Source organism: Myodes glareolus, chromosome 4, assembly GCF_982192425.1.
Source record: "Myodes glareolus chromosome 4, mMyoGla1.1, whole genome shotgun sequence".
NCBI classification, from domain to species: Eukaryota; Metazoa; Chordata; class Mammalia; order Rodentia; family Cricetidae; genus Myodes; species Myodes glareolus.
The window spans coordinates 82,437,729-82,451,004 of NC_142029.1; the positions used below are offsets into that span (position 1 = coordinate 82,437,729).

At 36.3% G+C, this 13,276-nt stretch overlaps 1 protein-coding gene across 2 annotated transcripts in view; it reads right to left on the reverse strand.

Annotated features, from left to right (window-relative positions):
* The window catches only part of Atm (ATM serine/threonine kinase), a 105,645-nt gene that overhangs the window by 74,588 nt on the left and 17,781 nt on the right, over positions 1-13,276 (reverse strand). For both annotated transcript variants that reach the window (XM_087905668.1, XM_087905667.1), the window contains exons 9-16: positions 12,951-13,117; positions 10,196-10,567; positions 9,423-9,617; positions 7,955-8,050; positions 5,483-5,708; positions 3,183-3,308; positions 1,455-1,580; positions 178-267 (exon numbers count right to left, since the gene is read on the reverse strand). In XM_087905668.1, the coding sequence (XP_087761794.1) occupies positions 178-267; positions 1,455-1,580; positions 3,183-3,308; positions 5,483-5,708; positions 7,955-8,050; positions 9,423-9,617; positions 10,196-10,567; positions 12,951-13,117 (1,398 nt within the window). The remainder of the gene's footprint in view (positions 1-177; positions 268-1,454; positions 1,581-3,182; positions 3,309-5,482; positions 5,709-7,954; positions 8,051-9,422; positions 9,618-10,195; positions 10,568-12,950; positions 13,118-13,276) is intronic.

Here is a 13,276-nt window from a genome sequence, read left to right on the forward strand (position 1 = left end):
AGAATCCATATTCCCAAGAATTGTCCTCTGACTTCCACATACACCATGGTACACATGTGCTGGCTTGCTCGTACTTGCTCATCCTCCATCCTTCTCACTCACACATATATGTATATATAATTTTAACTGCATCTCAGAATCAATGAAATTTATTAGTAAAAAAAGATTCATACTTACTAAACTTTCACAAATATCTGCAATGTCATTAACAAGCTTTGATGTTAACAATCGTAGAAAAAAGCCGGATACAATCTTGTGTGGATTACGCTGTAATTTAAACAAAGATCCAAGCAATAAAACACAAAACAAATAGATTTTTTTTATAATATTTTCTCTATCTTGAATGAAATGTAGATAAAGAGTCCAGAACTGAGGCCAAATTATAAGTTGAGGTACATCATCATCTTTCTTTTTTTAAGAACAAGGACTTATTGAGTCTATTTCAAGAAGGCAGTGAACTATAAAGTTACCAGAATAGCAACTACAGTCTAATCTCCTTATGGAAAATATAAACGAAGTAAATGTCTCTGTCTTGATGCATCATTAACATATCAGCTACTGATACTAAACACAGTAAGCAATTGTCTGTGAGGCTCCCTCTTTCACTTCATGCCTTCCACACTTATATAGAAATAGAAGAAAGCATATTAGAAAATCGAAACTATATGCTATGAATATTAGGTTGCGGGCTGGAGAGATGGCTCAGCGGTTAAGAGCATTGCCTGCTCTTCCAAAGGTCCTTAGTTCAATTCCCAGCAACCACATGGTGGCTCACAACCATCTATAATGAGATCTAGTGCCCTCTTCTGGCCTCCAGGCATACAAGCAAACAGAATATTGTATACATAATAAATGAACAAATATGTTTTTTTAAAAATTGAATATTAGGTTGCTTATGTACTAGCTTTCAAAGACAGTTCCAATTAGCAACCTTCTACATCCGTATGGCTATCCCAACAGGCTTCTGAAAAATCGAAACAAGGATTACACACAACTGTACTTTTTCTACCAAATGTTACCCAAGATAATATGGGTAAAAGAAACATTTGTACTACTATCATTTATCTTTGTGAGCACTCTACAGACTGAGTTCATCCTTAGGTGGCGTTATTCATTTCTTTGTCACTTATAACACCTGTGGTATAGTGTTATGAAAAAATGCAGACTTGTTAACAACGAATCAACAAACTAATGAAAATGTGCTAGCAATAAAAGACTCATCTATGTATATGTGTGTGTGTGTGTGTATACACGAAAATGAAGTTACAAAATAAGTTTCATAATAAATAATAAATAATAAATAATAAATAAATAAATAACCAATATTTTTGGAATATTTTTATCATTCAATTTAATTTCAGATCAGTATATAAACTTATAAATGAACCAAAAACTCAAAACCACTAAATAATAAGCCATATGAATATACTATACTACCAAAAAGATAATCTTACCTTGGTATGCCTACATAAGCAACTTGTACACAGATGTATCACATTTCTCAATGAACCAATTCTAGATTCCTCATTTGTCTTATTTTTAAATAGAGAGATACTTTCTCCTGCACACTGCATTAGAGACTATTTAGAATAGAGGAAAAAGACAAATTTCAGTTGAAATAACAATTTAGTATTGATATTTTGAAATTTCATTTAAGAACCAAAGCTAAATATAAATATATGTAAAATGAACATGAAACTGGGAGTGGCGACTGACACTTGTGATCCCAGCACTGGGAAAGATCATGAGGCCAACCTGGGCTAACATCTGAGACCTTATCTCAAAAAAATAAAAATAAAAAATAAAAATGCACATGCCCACCCCATGTAATAAGATTACAAATGAGGAACACCCAAAAAAGAAAATGACAAATTTAAGTCATGTGTAGCAATTCACCTATAATTCCAGTGCTCAGAGGGTACTAGATCTTTTAGTTCTAGGCAGGTTGGACTGTACAATGAGGTCGTCTCAACAAACAAAATAGTAACAAAAACTCACCAGAACTTTACACCCTGCTGCTCCCTTTGCAAATCCCACCACAGATAGAACATCAAGAGATTAAGAAAGTTTTAAGCTTAGAACCTACTTGATTAATATGTCCAATCAAGAATTCTTCACTACTGATTATCTTGGGGAAAAATTTTAAGAGTACAGATAAATTCAATGTGTATAGCCAGGCATGGTGGTGCACACTTTTAATGCCAGAACTTGGGAGGCGGAGGAGGAAGAACTCTGTGTTCCAGGACAGTCAGGGACCCTACCTCAAAATAATACTACTACTAACAACAACAACAATCATAAATCTCAGCAATGTAATGAGGTTACATTGTGATAAAGATCATTTACCATATTTATTTACCACTGGCTTATAATAACTACATCTCTTAAGAAAGGACATACTATTTCTTTTAGACTGTATAAGTGAAAGAGCACCTATTATCTAAAATATACACAACAAAAAAAGTTTCAGAATTTGGAATATTTACATATATATAACAAGATATCTTTGGGACATATCTCAAATCTAAAAACAAAACTCATTTGTGTTATCAACCCTGTTTGTTAGTTTTTTTGTCAACTTGACACCAGCTAGAGTCATAAGAGAAGGAGGACCTTAATTGAAAATTAGTCTATAGGCAAGTCTGTGGGAGCATTTTCTTGACTGATCATTGCTGTAGAAGGGTTCAGTCTACTGTGGGCAAGGCCATCCACAGACGGTCCTGGGTAAAAAATATAAGTGAGCCAGGGGAGCAAGTCAATATACAGTATTCCTCCACGGCATCTGCTTCAGTTCCCACCTCAAGGTTCCTGCCCCGATTATCTTCAATATTGGACCATGATCTTGATGTATAAGCCAAATACACCTTTCCCCCATCATTTTCCCCCAGGTTGCTTTTGGCCATGGTCTTTATCACAGCAACAGAAAACAAAGACAACATCTTACACACATCTGATGCTAACCTGTGCCTACATCTTCAATATGACCTGTCATATGAAGGCAGATGTGGAAATTTTCACCATTGTGGTTATGCTGGGACTCTAATTTTCTAGTTCTAAAGTGTTTCAGATTTCCTATTTTTTCAGATTAGGAACATTCAACAAACACAAAAATTAATTTTCCCTAATTTTTCCAGGAATTCATTGAAATTCATCTAAAACTTTATAAGTATAAATTTTCCTACCTTGGCCTTCTGGAACAATTCTGATTTATATGCTTCTTCTTCCATTATTATACCCAAATAACAATAACAGCCAAGAACGCCCACCAAAAGACTTGAACACCGGACAAGTGTTTCTGAACTTGTAATCTTAAAATAAATCATAAATTTAAAAATATAGTATTAGATATAAATAATTCTGTGTACTTGGAATTACCTCTGAAAAAAGAAGTTCATGTACATATGAAGAAATAAAAATTCAGCAGTGTTAAAACTGGAATGCTCTGGGGTAATCATTGAAATCAGCTTAAAGATGACTGTAGAGTTATGATAACCAATATTCCAAAACTAATAGTCTAAGTTACTCCTAAAGACAGGTAGGAGTACCTCCTCCTACTCCTCCCAAAGTAGCCACACACAAGAAGGAAAGAAGAGCAGTCTGGCAAGCACACAAGTGTCTTAGAACCTGAGTAGAAAGCGGGCCATGCTGCTCAGTGGAAGACTGCGTGCCTAACAAACACAGGGCCTAGGTTTGATGCCCAATACTGAGGGGAAAAAAAAAAAGATCGAAAACTAGATTCATAGAAAAAATGGTGTGGACCACACGGCGACTATTGCTACTTAACAAAGTTTCAACTTTGTGAATCACAATTCTCCAGCACCCTTTTCCTTTTTAATGATTCTCACTATGATGCCATTCTCTTTGGAATTTTGTGCAGGCTTTGGTGAAGGATGAAAATGTATAAAAAGGCAGACTCTACAAAATTCTTTGGAAAAATCCCTGCCACCGTGGAATCATATAGGGCTCTAACTCTGCCTACTCCCACACAAGTTAACACCACCTACTAGAATATTCGTGGTTGATAAACAAGGTATATTTGATAATCAAGATTTATAAATTCCTAAGATCTATTTAAGTTCACAGCAATGTTTGTCTAGCTTTGCTTTGCTCACTTTAAACTTTAGCTATTTGCATAAACTAAGCCATACCAAAACAAACAAACAAACAAAAAACAAACTCAAAACAAACAAACGGCAATGTTCTGTAATGGTGTGTCTGATGTCTTTCCCCCCCAAAGTCAGGAAATTAGACAAAAGTCCCCACTCTCTCCTGGGCTTGAAGAAAGTTCCTGCTTACTAAAAAGAGTCTTTCTTATCTCTGGCAAGAGGAACCTGTTACCTTGTCAAGGTCAACACTAGCCCTGGATCCCTAGTCACAAGCCACTTCCCAGATCACTTGCCCCTCTCTCTCACTTACTCTTTCGTGCAATGATAGAGTCTAAGAGGCGTAGCCTTTTGTCAATAAAACAGGCAGCCAACCCAATTCACCCCCAGATCACCTCAGTCTCCTCTCCACCTACTCCACCACTCCTCTTTGGGATCTAAATCCAGCCAGAGCTGGACTCCAGTAAAAATGGCATTCTGAACCAGAGTCTTTACTGATTGGTGAGCTTTATCAGACTCCAGACTATCAGAACACATTTTTGCAAGTTTACACAAGTTAGATAACTTTACAGGGTTTTATATAAGAATCCATGAAGATCATCTTGTTTTGTTCCAATCCTGTAAGAAATGACATTCCTAAGAGGAAAACAATAGAAAACTAAATTACTTAGAACAAAATTAGCTACAGCTGTGATAATAAAGACCATCAACAAATGGCAACGACAGAAGAAACAGGCACACTGCCCCTACCTGGCTTTTTGGTCATTTTTTCTGGCTGCTATTTCACTCCTTTGGGGAAAATTTACAAGCTTTTTTAAATTGTATCATTTACATAAGACTTCATATAAGATATAAAAATTAATAAACTAGTATGCCCTTTAAGTAAATTAAGATACATAAATATATAAATACCTGTGCTGCAGAAAATTATTTTAACATGTGTTGCTTTTATTTGTGCTGCATTTGTTTAACTCTGTGAAGCTGTAACTGTTTAAAACACCTGATTGGTCTAATAAAGAGCTGAATAGCCAATAGAGACGCAGAAGAAAGGACAGGTGGGGCTGTCAGACAGAGAGTATAAATAGGAGAAATCTGGGAGGAAGGAGAGGTAGCCAGAGAAGGAGGACTTGGGGCCAGCCATCCAGCTACTCACCAATCAACGAGTAAGAGAACGGAAAAAGTCCAGAGGCAAAAGGTAGACAGGATAATTTAAATTAAGGAAAGCTTGTCAAAAAACAAGCCAATTTAAGGCCAGGCATTTCTAAATAGGAATAAGACTCCATGTGTGATTCATTTGGGAGCTAGGGGGCAGACCCCCCAAAAGAGTAAAGACAACATACTACTATAACCTCAATTCTATTTTTTAAAATAAATCTTACCTCAGATGAATAATTATTTAGAAGCTTTTCTGATAATTCCAGAAGATAATGATCCAACGATTCCTTGAGATTTTGGTGGATAGAAAAGCCAACAACAGATTGAAATTTTTCCACAGCACATTCTTTTGCAGTGGTTAAAAAATCCATCTTGTCAAAAGTTGTCTGCAGAAATAGTTCTTCTATGTCTGAAAATGAAGGCTCTTCTTTATCTTGGTAGTGTCGTTCACTTCAAGAGAGAGCTTACTGATTAATAACCACCATCAAACACTTTTTCAACTTATGTGCAACATATTACATGTAAAAACATCAAGGAGGTACTTGCAGCATTCAAAGACTGCTCATATAATTCATGAATTATTCTGCCAAATGTTTCTCTTCTATGGCAAATTAAATTCACATTGAAAAATGTCATCATTCCATAGCAAGCTTTACTCACAAAAATATAGAAGCTACAATTTAAAAGACAAATTCAGAAAACTCTTTAGACATTAACACTAGATAACTGAATGCAACCACCAAAAACATTGCTTTCTTTTTATTGCCAAAATGCATGATTTCTCTTTCATTTAATGCCTCTGAGAGAGAGACTAGGTATCTTTACATCACTGAGTTATTTTCAGTCACAATGACAAAATTAAGTCTTTGAGTCAATCAACTAAAAACAAGGTTTTAGATATTTTTAATTTAATTGTAATTAGGGTTGATTGATTCTGGTTACACGGCTCAGGATGGTCTTAACTTCTGATTTCAAGATACTCTTGTTTCTGTCTCACTGTTGGGACCACAGGAGATTATATCCAATTCTAACCAAGTTGTTTTTTGGGGGTTTTGTTTTGTTTTGCCTCCCCACCATCCATTTAGCTAGTTAGATTGAGAGAGAGAGAGAGAGAGAGAGAGAGAGAGTGTTTGTGTGTGTGTGTGTGTGTGTGTTGCACATGCATGCACAGATGTATGTGTGAAGCCAGAGTCAGTTCAGTTCTAACTTCTAGCATGTCAGTCCCAGGGACTGAACTCAGGTTGTTAGGTTTGTACTTATTTTTAATAATTTATTTATTATTATGTCTGTGTGAAGGTCTTGAAGTTATAGACAATTTTTTGAGCTGCCATGTGGGTGCTGAGAATTGAACCTGGGTCCTCTGGAAGAACAGTTGGTGCTCTTAGCCACTGAGCCATTTCTTCAGCCTCCAGGTTGTCAGGTTTGATAGGTGATTTTACCTGCTGAGTTTTCTCACTGGCCCATTTTTTTGTTTTGTTTTGCTTTGTTTTTTTTTTTAAGATTTATTTATTTTCTTTTATTGTGTATGCAACATTCTGCCTCCATGTATGCCCGTGCGGCAGAAGAGGGCGCCAGATCTTATTTCAGATGGTTGTGAGCCACCAGGTGGTTGCTGGGAATTGAATTCAGGACCTCTGGAAGAGCAGCCTGTGCTCTTAACCACTGAGCCATCTCTCCAGCCCCCTTGTTTCATTTTTTGAGACAGGGTTTCTCTGTAGCTTTGGAGCCTGTCCTGGAACTAGCTCTTGTAGCCAAGCTGGTCTCGAACTCACAGAAATCCGCCTGCCTCTGCCTCCTGAGTGCTGGGATTAAAGGTGTGTGCCACAGTGCTGGGCTTCACTGACCCATTTTTAAACCTAATAAATTTTACTCACATACAAAAAAATGGGTCACTACTAGAAACTCACTTTATTTAAATTTTATGTTCTTAAATTCCCATCACAACTGTTCAGTTTTTTTCTGACACTTATTATACATGTTATAACACACGGCAATTAAACTGTAGCCTTCCTCTAAAGTTACAGAATATAAATTATAATCACTGATAAGAAACTTCTCTCCCTACTTATAGTGATTTTTTTTTAAGCACAAATAATAAAATCCCAGAGACAGATACTGAGGTTCAAGCTGAAGATCAGAAAAGCAAAGCAGCCAACCACTGGAGAGTTCTTGCCTCTACTAACACTCAGACAAAGGGGTGATCCAGCAATGCTCGCCACCAACCTCAGACTCCACACTCCTCTGAGCTCCTGTTTCTTCCCCTTACAAAACTCTCTCAGCTCAACCCAGCCATATTGCTCCTGTCTCCACCTCTCTAGTGCTGGGATTAAAGTAGTGTGTTCCCAAATTCTGGGATCACCTTTGTGTGAGTTGTTTCTCTTTTAGACAGATTCAATCTGTGTAGCCCAGGGTGGCCTTGAATTCACAAAGATCCACACGCCTCAGTCTCCTGAATCCTGGGATTAAAGGCGTGTGCCACTACTCTCTGGCCTATACAGCTGACTATTATGGCTGCTCTGCTCTCTGATCTTCAGGCAAATTTTATTTATTAAAACACAAATAATATACCACTATAATTTTTTTCTTTAATCAGATCAACTTAGATCTTAATTATTAATAAACTCCCACACAGTTAGAATTATCTGTTTAATTAATACTATATCTTAAAACATCACATATTTTCTTATATAACATACCATTCTGGCACACTTTGAAAAAACTTCATTGCAGCTCGAGAGTTTTTCACAGTGAGACTTACAAGAATTTTCTCCAGCACAAGATGAGGAAAGTTACTAAAAAAAAGAAAAAGCTTTACTTAAAAGATCATATGCTATTAAAAAACAATTCTTTATCATCCATGTGTTTAAACCTTCAAATTATGACCCCCCAAGACCTGAGATGCCAAACTAAAAATTCTTTCATCTGTCCTAAATCTCTTAGTATTTGAAAGATTTATTAAAGAGGTCGGAACAATACTACTATAATTTCCAGCACTACTAAAAATAAACTATATATAATTTTAAAAGTAGGATTTTTAAAAATTATTTATTTAATATTCTTATTTTTATGTGTATGGGTGTTTTCCCCACATCAACGTCTGTGCATTGTGTGAGTGCCTGGTGCCCACCAGGCCAACAGACAGTGTAAGTTTCTGGGACTGGAGTTACAGACAATCGTGAGCAGGGATGTGAGCGCTAAGAATCATATCCTGGTCCTCTAGAAAAACAACCACGTGCTGTTTAATTGCTTGAGTTATTTTTCGAGCACCTCTTTCCCCAATACTATTTCTGAAATAAAAGACTATAAACTAAACTACTAAGTTTTACTCTCTGGGGGAAAGGAAAACAAGGCCCATAATAGGGCTTAAGTTCTACTTTGTTTTTCTGATCACTCAGGTAATCAATTTCACCAGAAAACACCCATTCTGATCACAAAATAAGGACAAGATAAGGGAATTGCTCAGGTCACAAAGAAACACTCCAGACCAGGTGTGGTAGCACCTGCTTTTAATTCTAGCACTGAGAAAGCAGAGGCAAGAAAATCCCTACGAGAGGCCAGTTATATACTGAGTTCCAATCCAGACCACACAGTTACATGGTGAGACCCTGTCTCAAAAAAACAAGGAGTCAAAAAAGAAAAAGAAAAAAAAAAAGAACAGTTATAATTTATAAGGGAGAAAGACATTCTGATGTCGTACTATGGAGTGGGTGATCATAATAATTTACTGTATGTTTTCTAAATAAGTTAAGTCATAGTTTTCAATGTGTTCCTAATAAATAAATTACAATTATCTGACAAGATAGTACGTTTACCCCTATTTAAATATTTTACAATGTATGCAAGTATCAAAATATTAAATGATATACCACAATTATGAATGTTTATAAATATGTTAAATTTTTTAACAAGAATTATGTGTCTATCCTTCATGACCATCTCCCATATCCTACAGTTAAGTAATCTTTTATTTTAGAAATGATCCAGCACAAAGATACAGATAACTCCAGTATTTTAGACATAACTCCAGGAAATTCTGCAGTATGATTATAAAATTAAGCTATCTGATATTAAATATGTAGAGTGAACCTTATAAAATTAAACAAGTAGACATGTACAGCCAAAACAAAACGAGAATTCAGGAGTATTCCAATAAATTACAATTACCTCTGAAGAATCGGGGGTGGTTCTGAGCTGACTTCTAAGTCATCCTCCAACTGGTAAAATAATAGCCATCTCATTATTGACTCCTTTATAGAGAAGCTTTTATTTACTTCACACATACTTTGCTCTGTTCCCAATTTCATTGCATCCGGAACTACACAGATAGTAAGTGCCATAGTCAAACAGCATACTGAAGGACTATAAAGAAACACAAGGCGACTTTTAGAAACAAGCTCTCTGAGAAGAAGAAGCCTTACCTATTTATCCTGCTTACCACTAAGCCTCTCAAGCTCACAGAAATACAAGATACTTTAATTTGGTTAAAAGTAATATAAGAAAGGTTACATTTGAGAAAACTCTTGATTTTTTTGTCCATTAAAAATATACAGAACTACAAAAATGTTTATAAATAGTGAATAATTATTAATTGTAGGTAAAAGATTTAAACTTTATAATCCTTCAAAGAAAACTGGCCTAAAAAAATAAAAAGGCAAAACACAATGGTTCATATCTTTAATCCAGGTACTTGGGAAGCAGAGGCAGGCAGATGGCAGATATCTCTAAGTCTGAGGCTAGCCAATTCTAGAAGTGGAGGAAGTCATGGCCACACAGTAACCCTATCTCCAATAAATAAATAAATAAATAAATAAAACTAAATTGACCTTAACAAAAACTCTGGACCCAAAACAAAATCTAATATATCTTTACTGAAGTAACAAACTACAAAGGGAAATACACTTGTGTACATATGTAAAAGCAAATATAATGCAACCTACCTTGAAGGTTTACAGGCTGAGCCAGTAAATAACTTCCAGAATTCTCTATCAAGTTCAATTAAACTACCTTGAATAATGGCCCCAAGTAAACCAAAGTTTTCAGTTTGTGTATGTTCAGAAGTTATACCACGAAAGGCAATAGACCAAATTTTAATCCACAGTTTCAATAAATCTGACTTTTGAGAGCTTTCTAGGTTTGATTTCTTGCCTTGACATAAGGCAACTTCCATCAGGCATCGTAACACATATGGTGCACGTTCTCCACGCCGCTGTTGAGGGAGAAGCTGGTACAGTATTAGTAGTAATGGCGGCAGCTCACAGCTTGGTAAACTGGATGGATACTTTGATATTAATTGGGTTGTAATCTGTAGCCTGAAAGCAAAAATATAAAATAAAATAAAATAAAATAATCTGAAATTTTTTTCAATCCCATTAACAACCTAAAGGAAACAAATATACAAATCATATACCTGCTGGGCAGTTGTAGCACATGCCTTTAATCTCAGCACTCGGGAGGCGGAGGCAGGCAGATCTCTGTGAGTTAGATGCCAGCCTGATCTACAAGAGTTAGTTCCAGGGCAGGCTCTAAAGCAACACAGAGAAACCCTGTCTTGAAAAATCAAAGAAACAAAAACCAAAAAAATTACATACCTTTATGTATCCTAACTAAAGTATCATCTTCACTCTTTTCCATAGTGCTTTCAAAATAAAATAACTTGGTATTTACTAGGCCCTGCTGCCAATTACGGAAGGAAGAAAGAAGTACAACTTCTGGCTGTTCCACTGGAACCTCCAGCTCACTCCTGCTTCATCTGAAAGCCCCAGTCCTATCTCTCTCTCCAAACCCCACTCTCTCAGAGAATCTCCAAGAAATGGAAGGCACCAAAAAGTCCAGTTTTGCACTCTTGGCTGCTACAGCAGCGTCTCCTCTGAAACTGTCAGCTCTTCTAAAGTCCAAAGTTCCTGCCTGAAGTAGTCTGGTTTTGGTCACACTCGGGCATACGATCAGCTTTTGGAGGATGTGTCACCGCTCCTTTCCTACAACCTATATAAGCTCCCCGCTTTAGTTCAGGCAGACATATGACTTCTCCTGCCTCTATCTCGGGGGGCTGGAGAACTCACCTAGGATTTGCCTTGCTCAAATAAACCTGTTCTTTTACTTTTTCAGTTTGGTTTGATCCAGTTTACTGTATGCCTGGAGAAACCTATTATCAGAATACAGAAAACCTATTACTGGCTAGCTAGGTCTTTACATAAAACCTCAAAAAGAAAAAAAGAAAAAAAAAGAAAAAAGAAAAAAAACTAAACTTCTGATCTTTTTTTTTTAAGATTTATTTATTATGTATACAGTATTCTGCCTGCATGTGTACCTGCACCCCAGAAGAGGGCACCAGATTTCATTATAGATGGTTGTGAGCCACCATGTGGTTGCTGGGAATTGAATTCAGAACCTCTGGAAGATGAGTCAGTGCTCTTAACCGCTGAGCCATCTCTCCAGCACCTAAACTTCTGATCTTTAGCTACCAAAATTATTTTATGTTAGGAAAAAACTAAACATTTCTAAACATTTATTCTTTGAAACCAATTTATTATTCAACACAATGTGTTGTCTATTCTCTAGAACAGTGATGCCCAACCTGGGAGTTGAACAACCCTTTCACGGGGGTCACACATCAGATGTTTACACTATGATTTAGAAGAGTAGCACAATTACAGTTTTGAAGCAGTAACTGAAAAAACTGAAGTTACTAAAACATGAGGAACTTTATTTAAAGGGTTGCAGCATTAGGAAGGTTGAGAACCACTGATCTAGAAAGAGTGCTACTCAACACCAAGAATCCTGTATTATTCATTGCTGCACACATAAAAGTCATTCAGTAATTCTTGTTTTGTTTGTTTTTGTTTTTTCGAGATAGAGTTTGTCTGTGTAGCCTTGGCTGTCCTTGAACTCAGGGAGAGATCTGCCTGTCTCTGCCAAGTGCTGGTATTAAATGTGTGCATCACCACTGCAGAGCTAGTAATTCTTGATTAAATAAATAAATAATCTAAAGTAGAACTGTCAAGTATATAAAATAAATATAAGCTTAAGCAGTAAGTAACAAAGTCTATATAGCTTTCCTCACAACTCAATTACATCTAAATATTCCAGCAATGTGGTGAAAACCACACAAAAAACAAAAGCCCTGTAAATTTCTAAGTGTCTTTAGGCACTCTGCTTAACATTCCTAGAGCTGGTCCCTTTCAGCAAAGTAGAACAGGCCTATCTAGATATAGTCTAATGATCCTTATCAGAGCTAATCTGTGATTCTAAAATTGGGCACAATTAAATATGCATGAATGAAAATAAAAAGAGGAAGAAGAAAAAAAACCCTACTATCATGACAAAGATCAAAATTACCCTATGATTCCTAAATGTTCTTTAATTCACTGCTGATCCAACCTATATGAAGGTACTTTGCACTGGGGGGAAATAGTCTTCTTAATGAGGTTTATAACTCAGTGAACCCCGAGGGCAGAAAGTACAGACTGCCTAGCACTGCCAGGCCCTTCTTCCCTACTATGTCTACACACCTAAGAAGGTAGTCTTCTCTAGTGCAGCAGATGAGCCTTTAGTGGTCAGCTCAATATGCTATAGCAATCACACTTTGTTACTACTAGCTGGTTTGGGAGTAGACAAATGACAGCTCTGGTCAGTGGACACTTTCTGGAAAAATTACAATTAAATGACATTGAATGAGAAAAATAAACATTTTACCAAGGTACAAGATCAAAATCATTTTGTGACTTCTGAAGATGATCTTTTATCACTTCCCAGCCTACTTCTATTTTCCTTTTCTTACAAGGCACACTGTAATCAGGGGATTCTCTTTGTGTAGTATAGGACTGAGAAATCTCCACGGATCTGGTATCTGCATTAAAAAGCTGCAAAAAAAAAAAAACCACATTTTTATTGCTACAATTTTCCAACACAGCATTGGGGGGAAAATCCTTCTCAAATGAAGATACAGGAACTCATAATGATTAACAAGTTATAGAAATATATAAACATAAGAGATATATTTTGCACAGCAATAATGACAT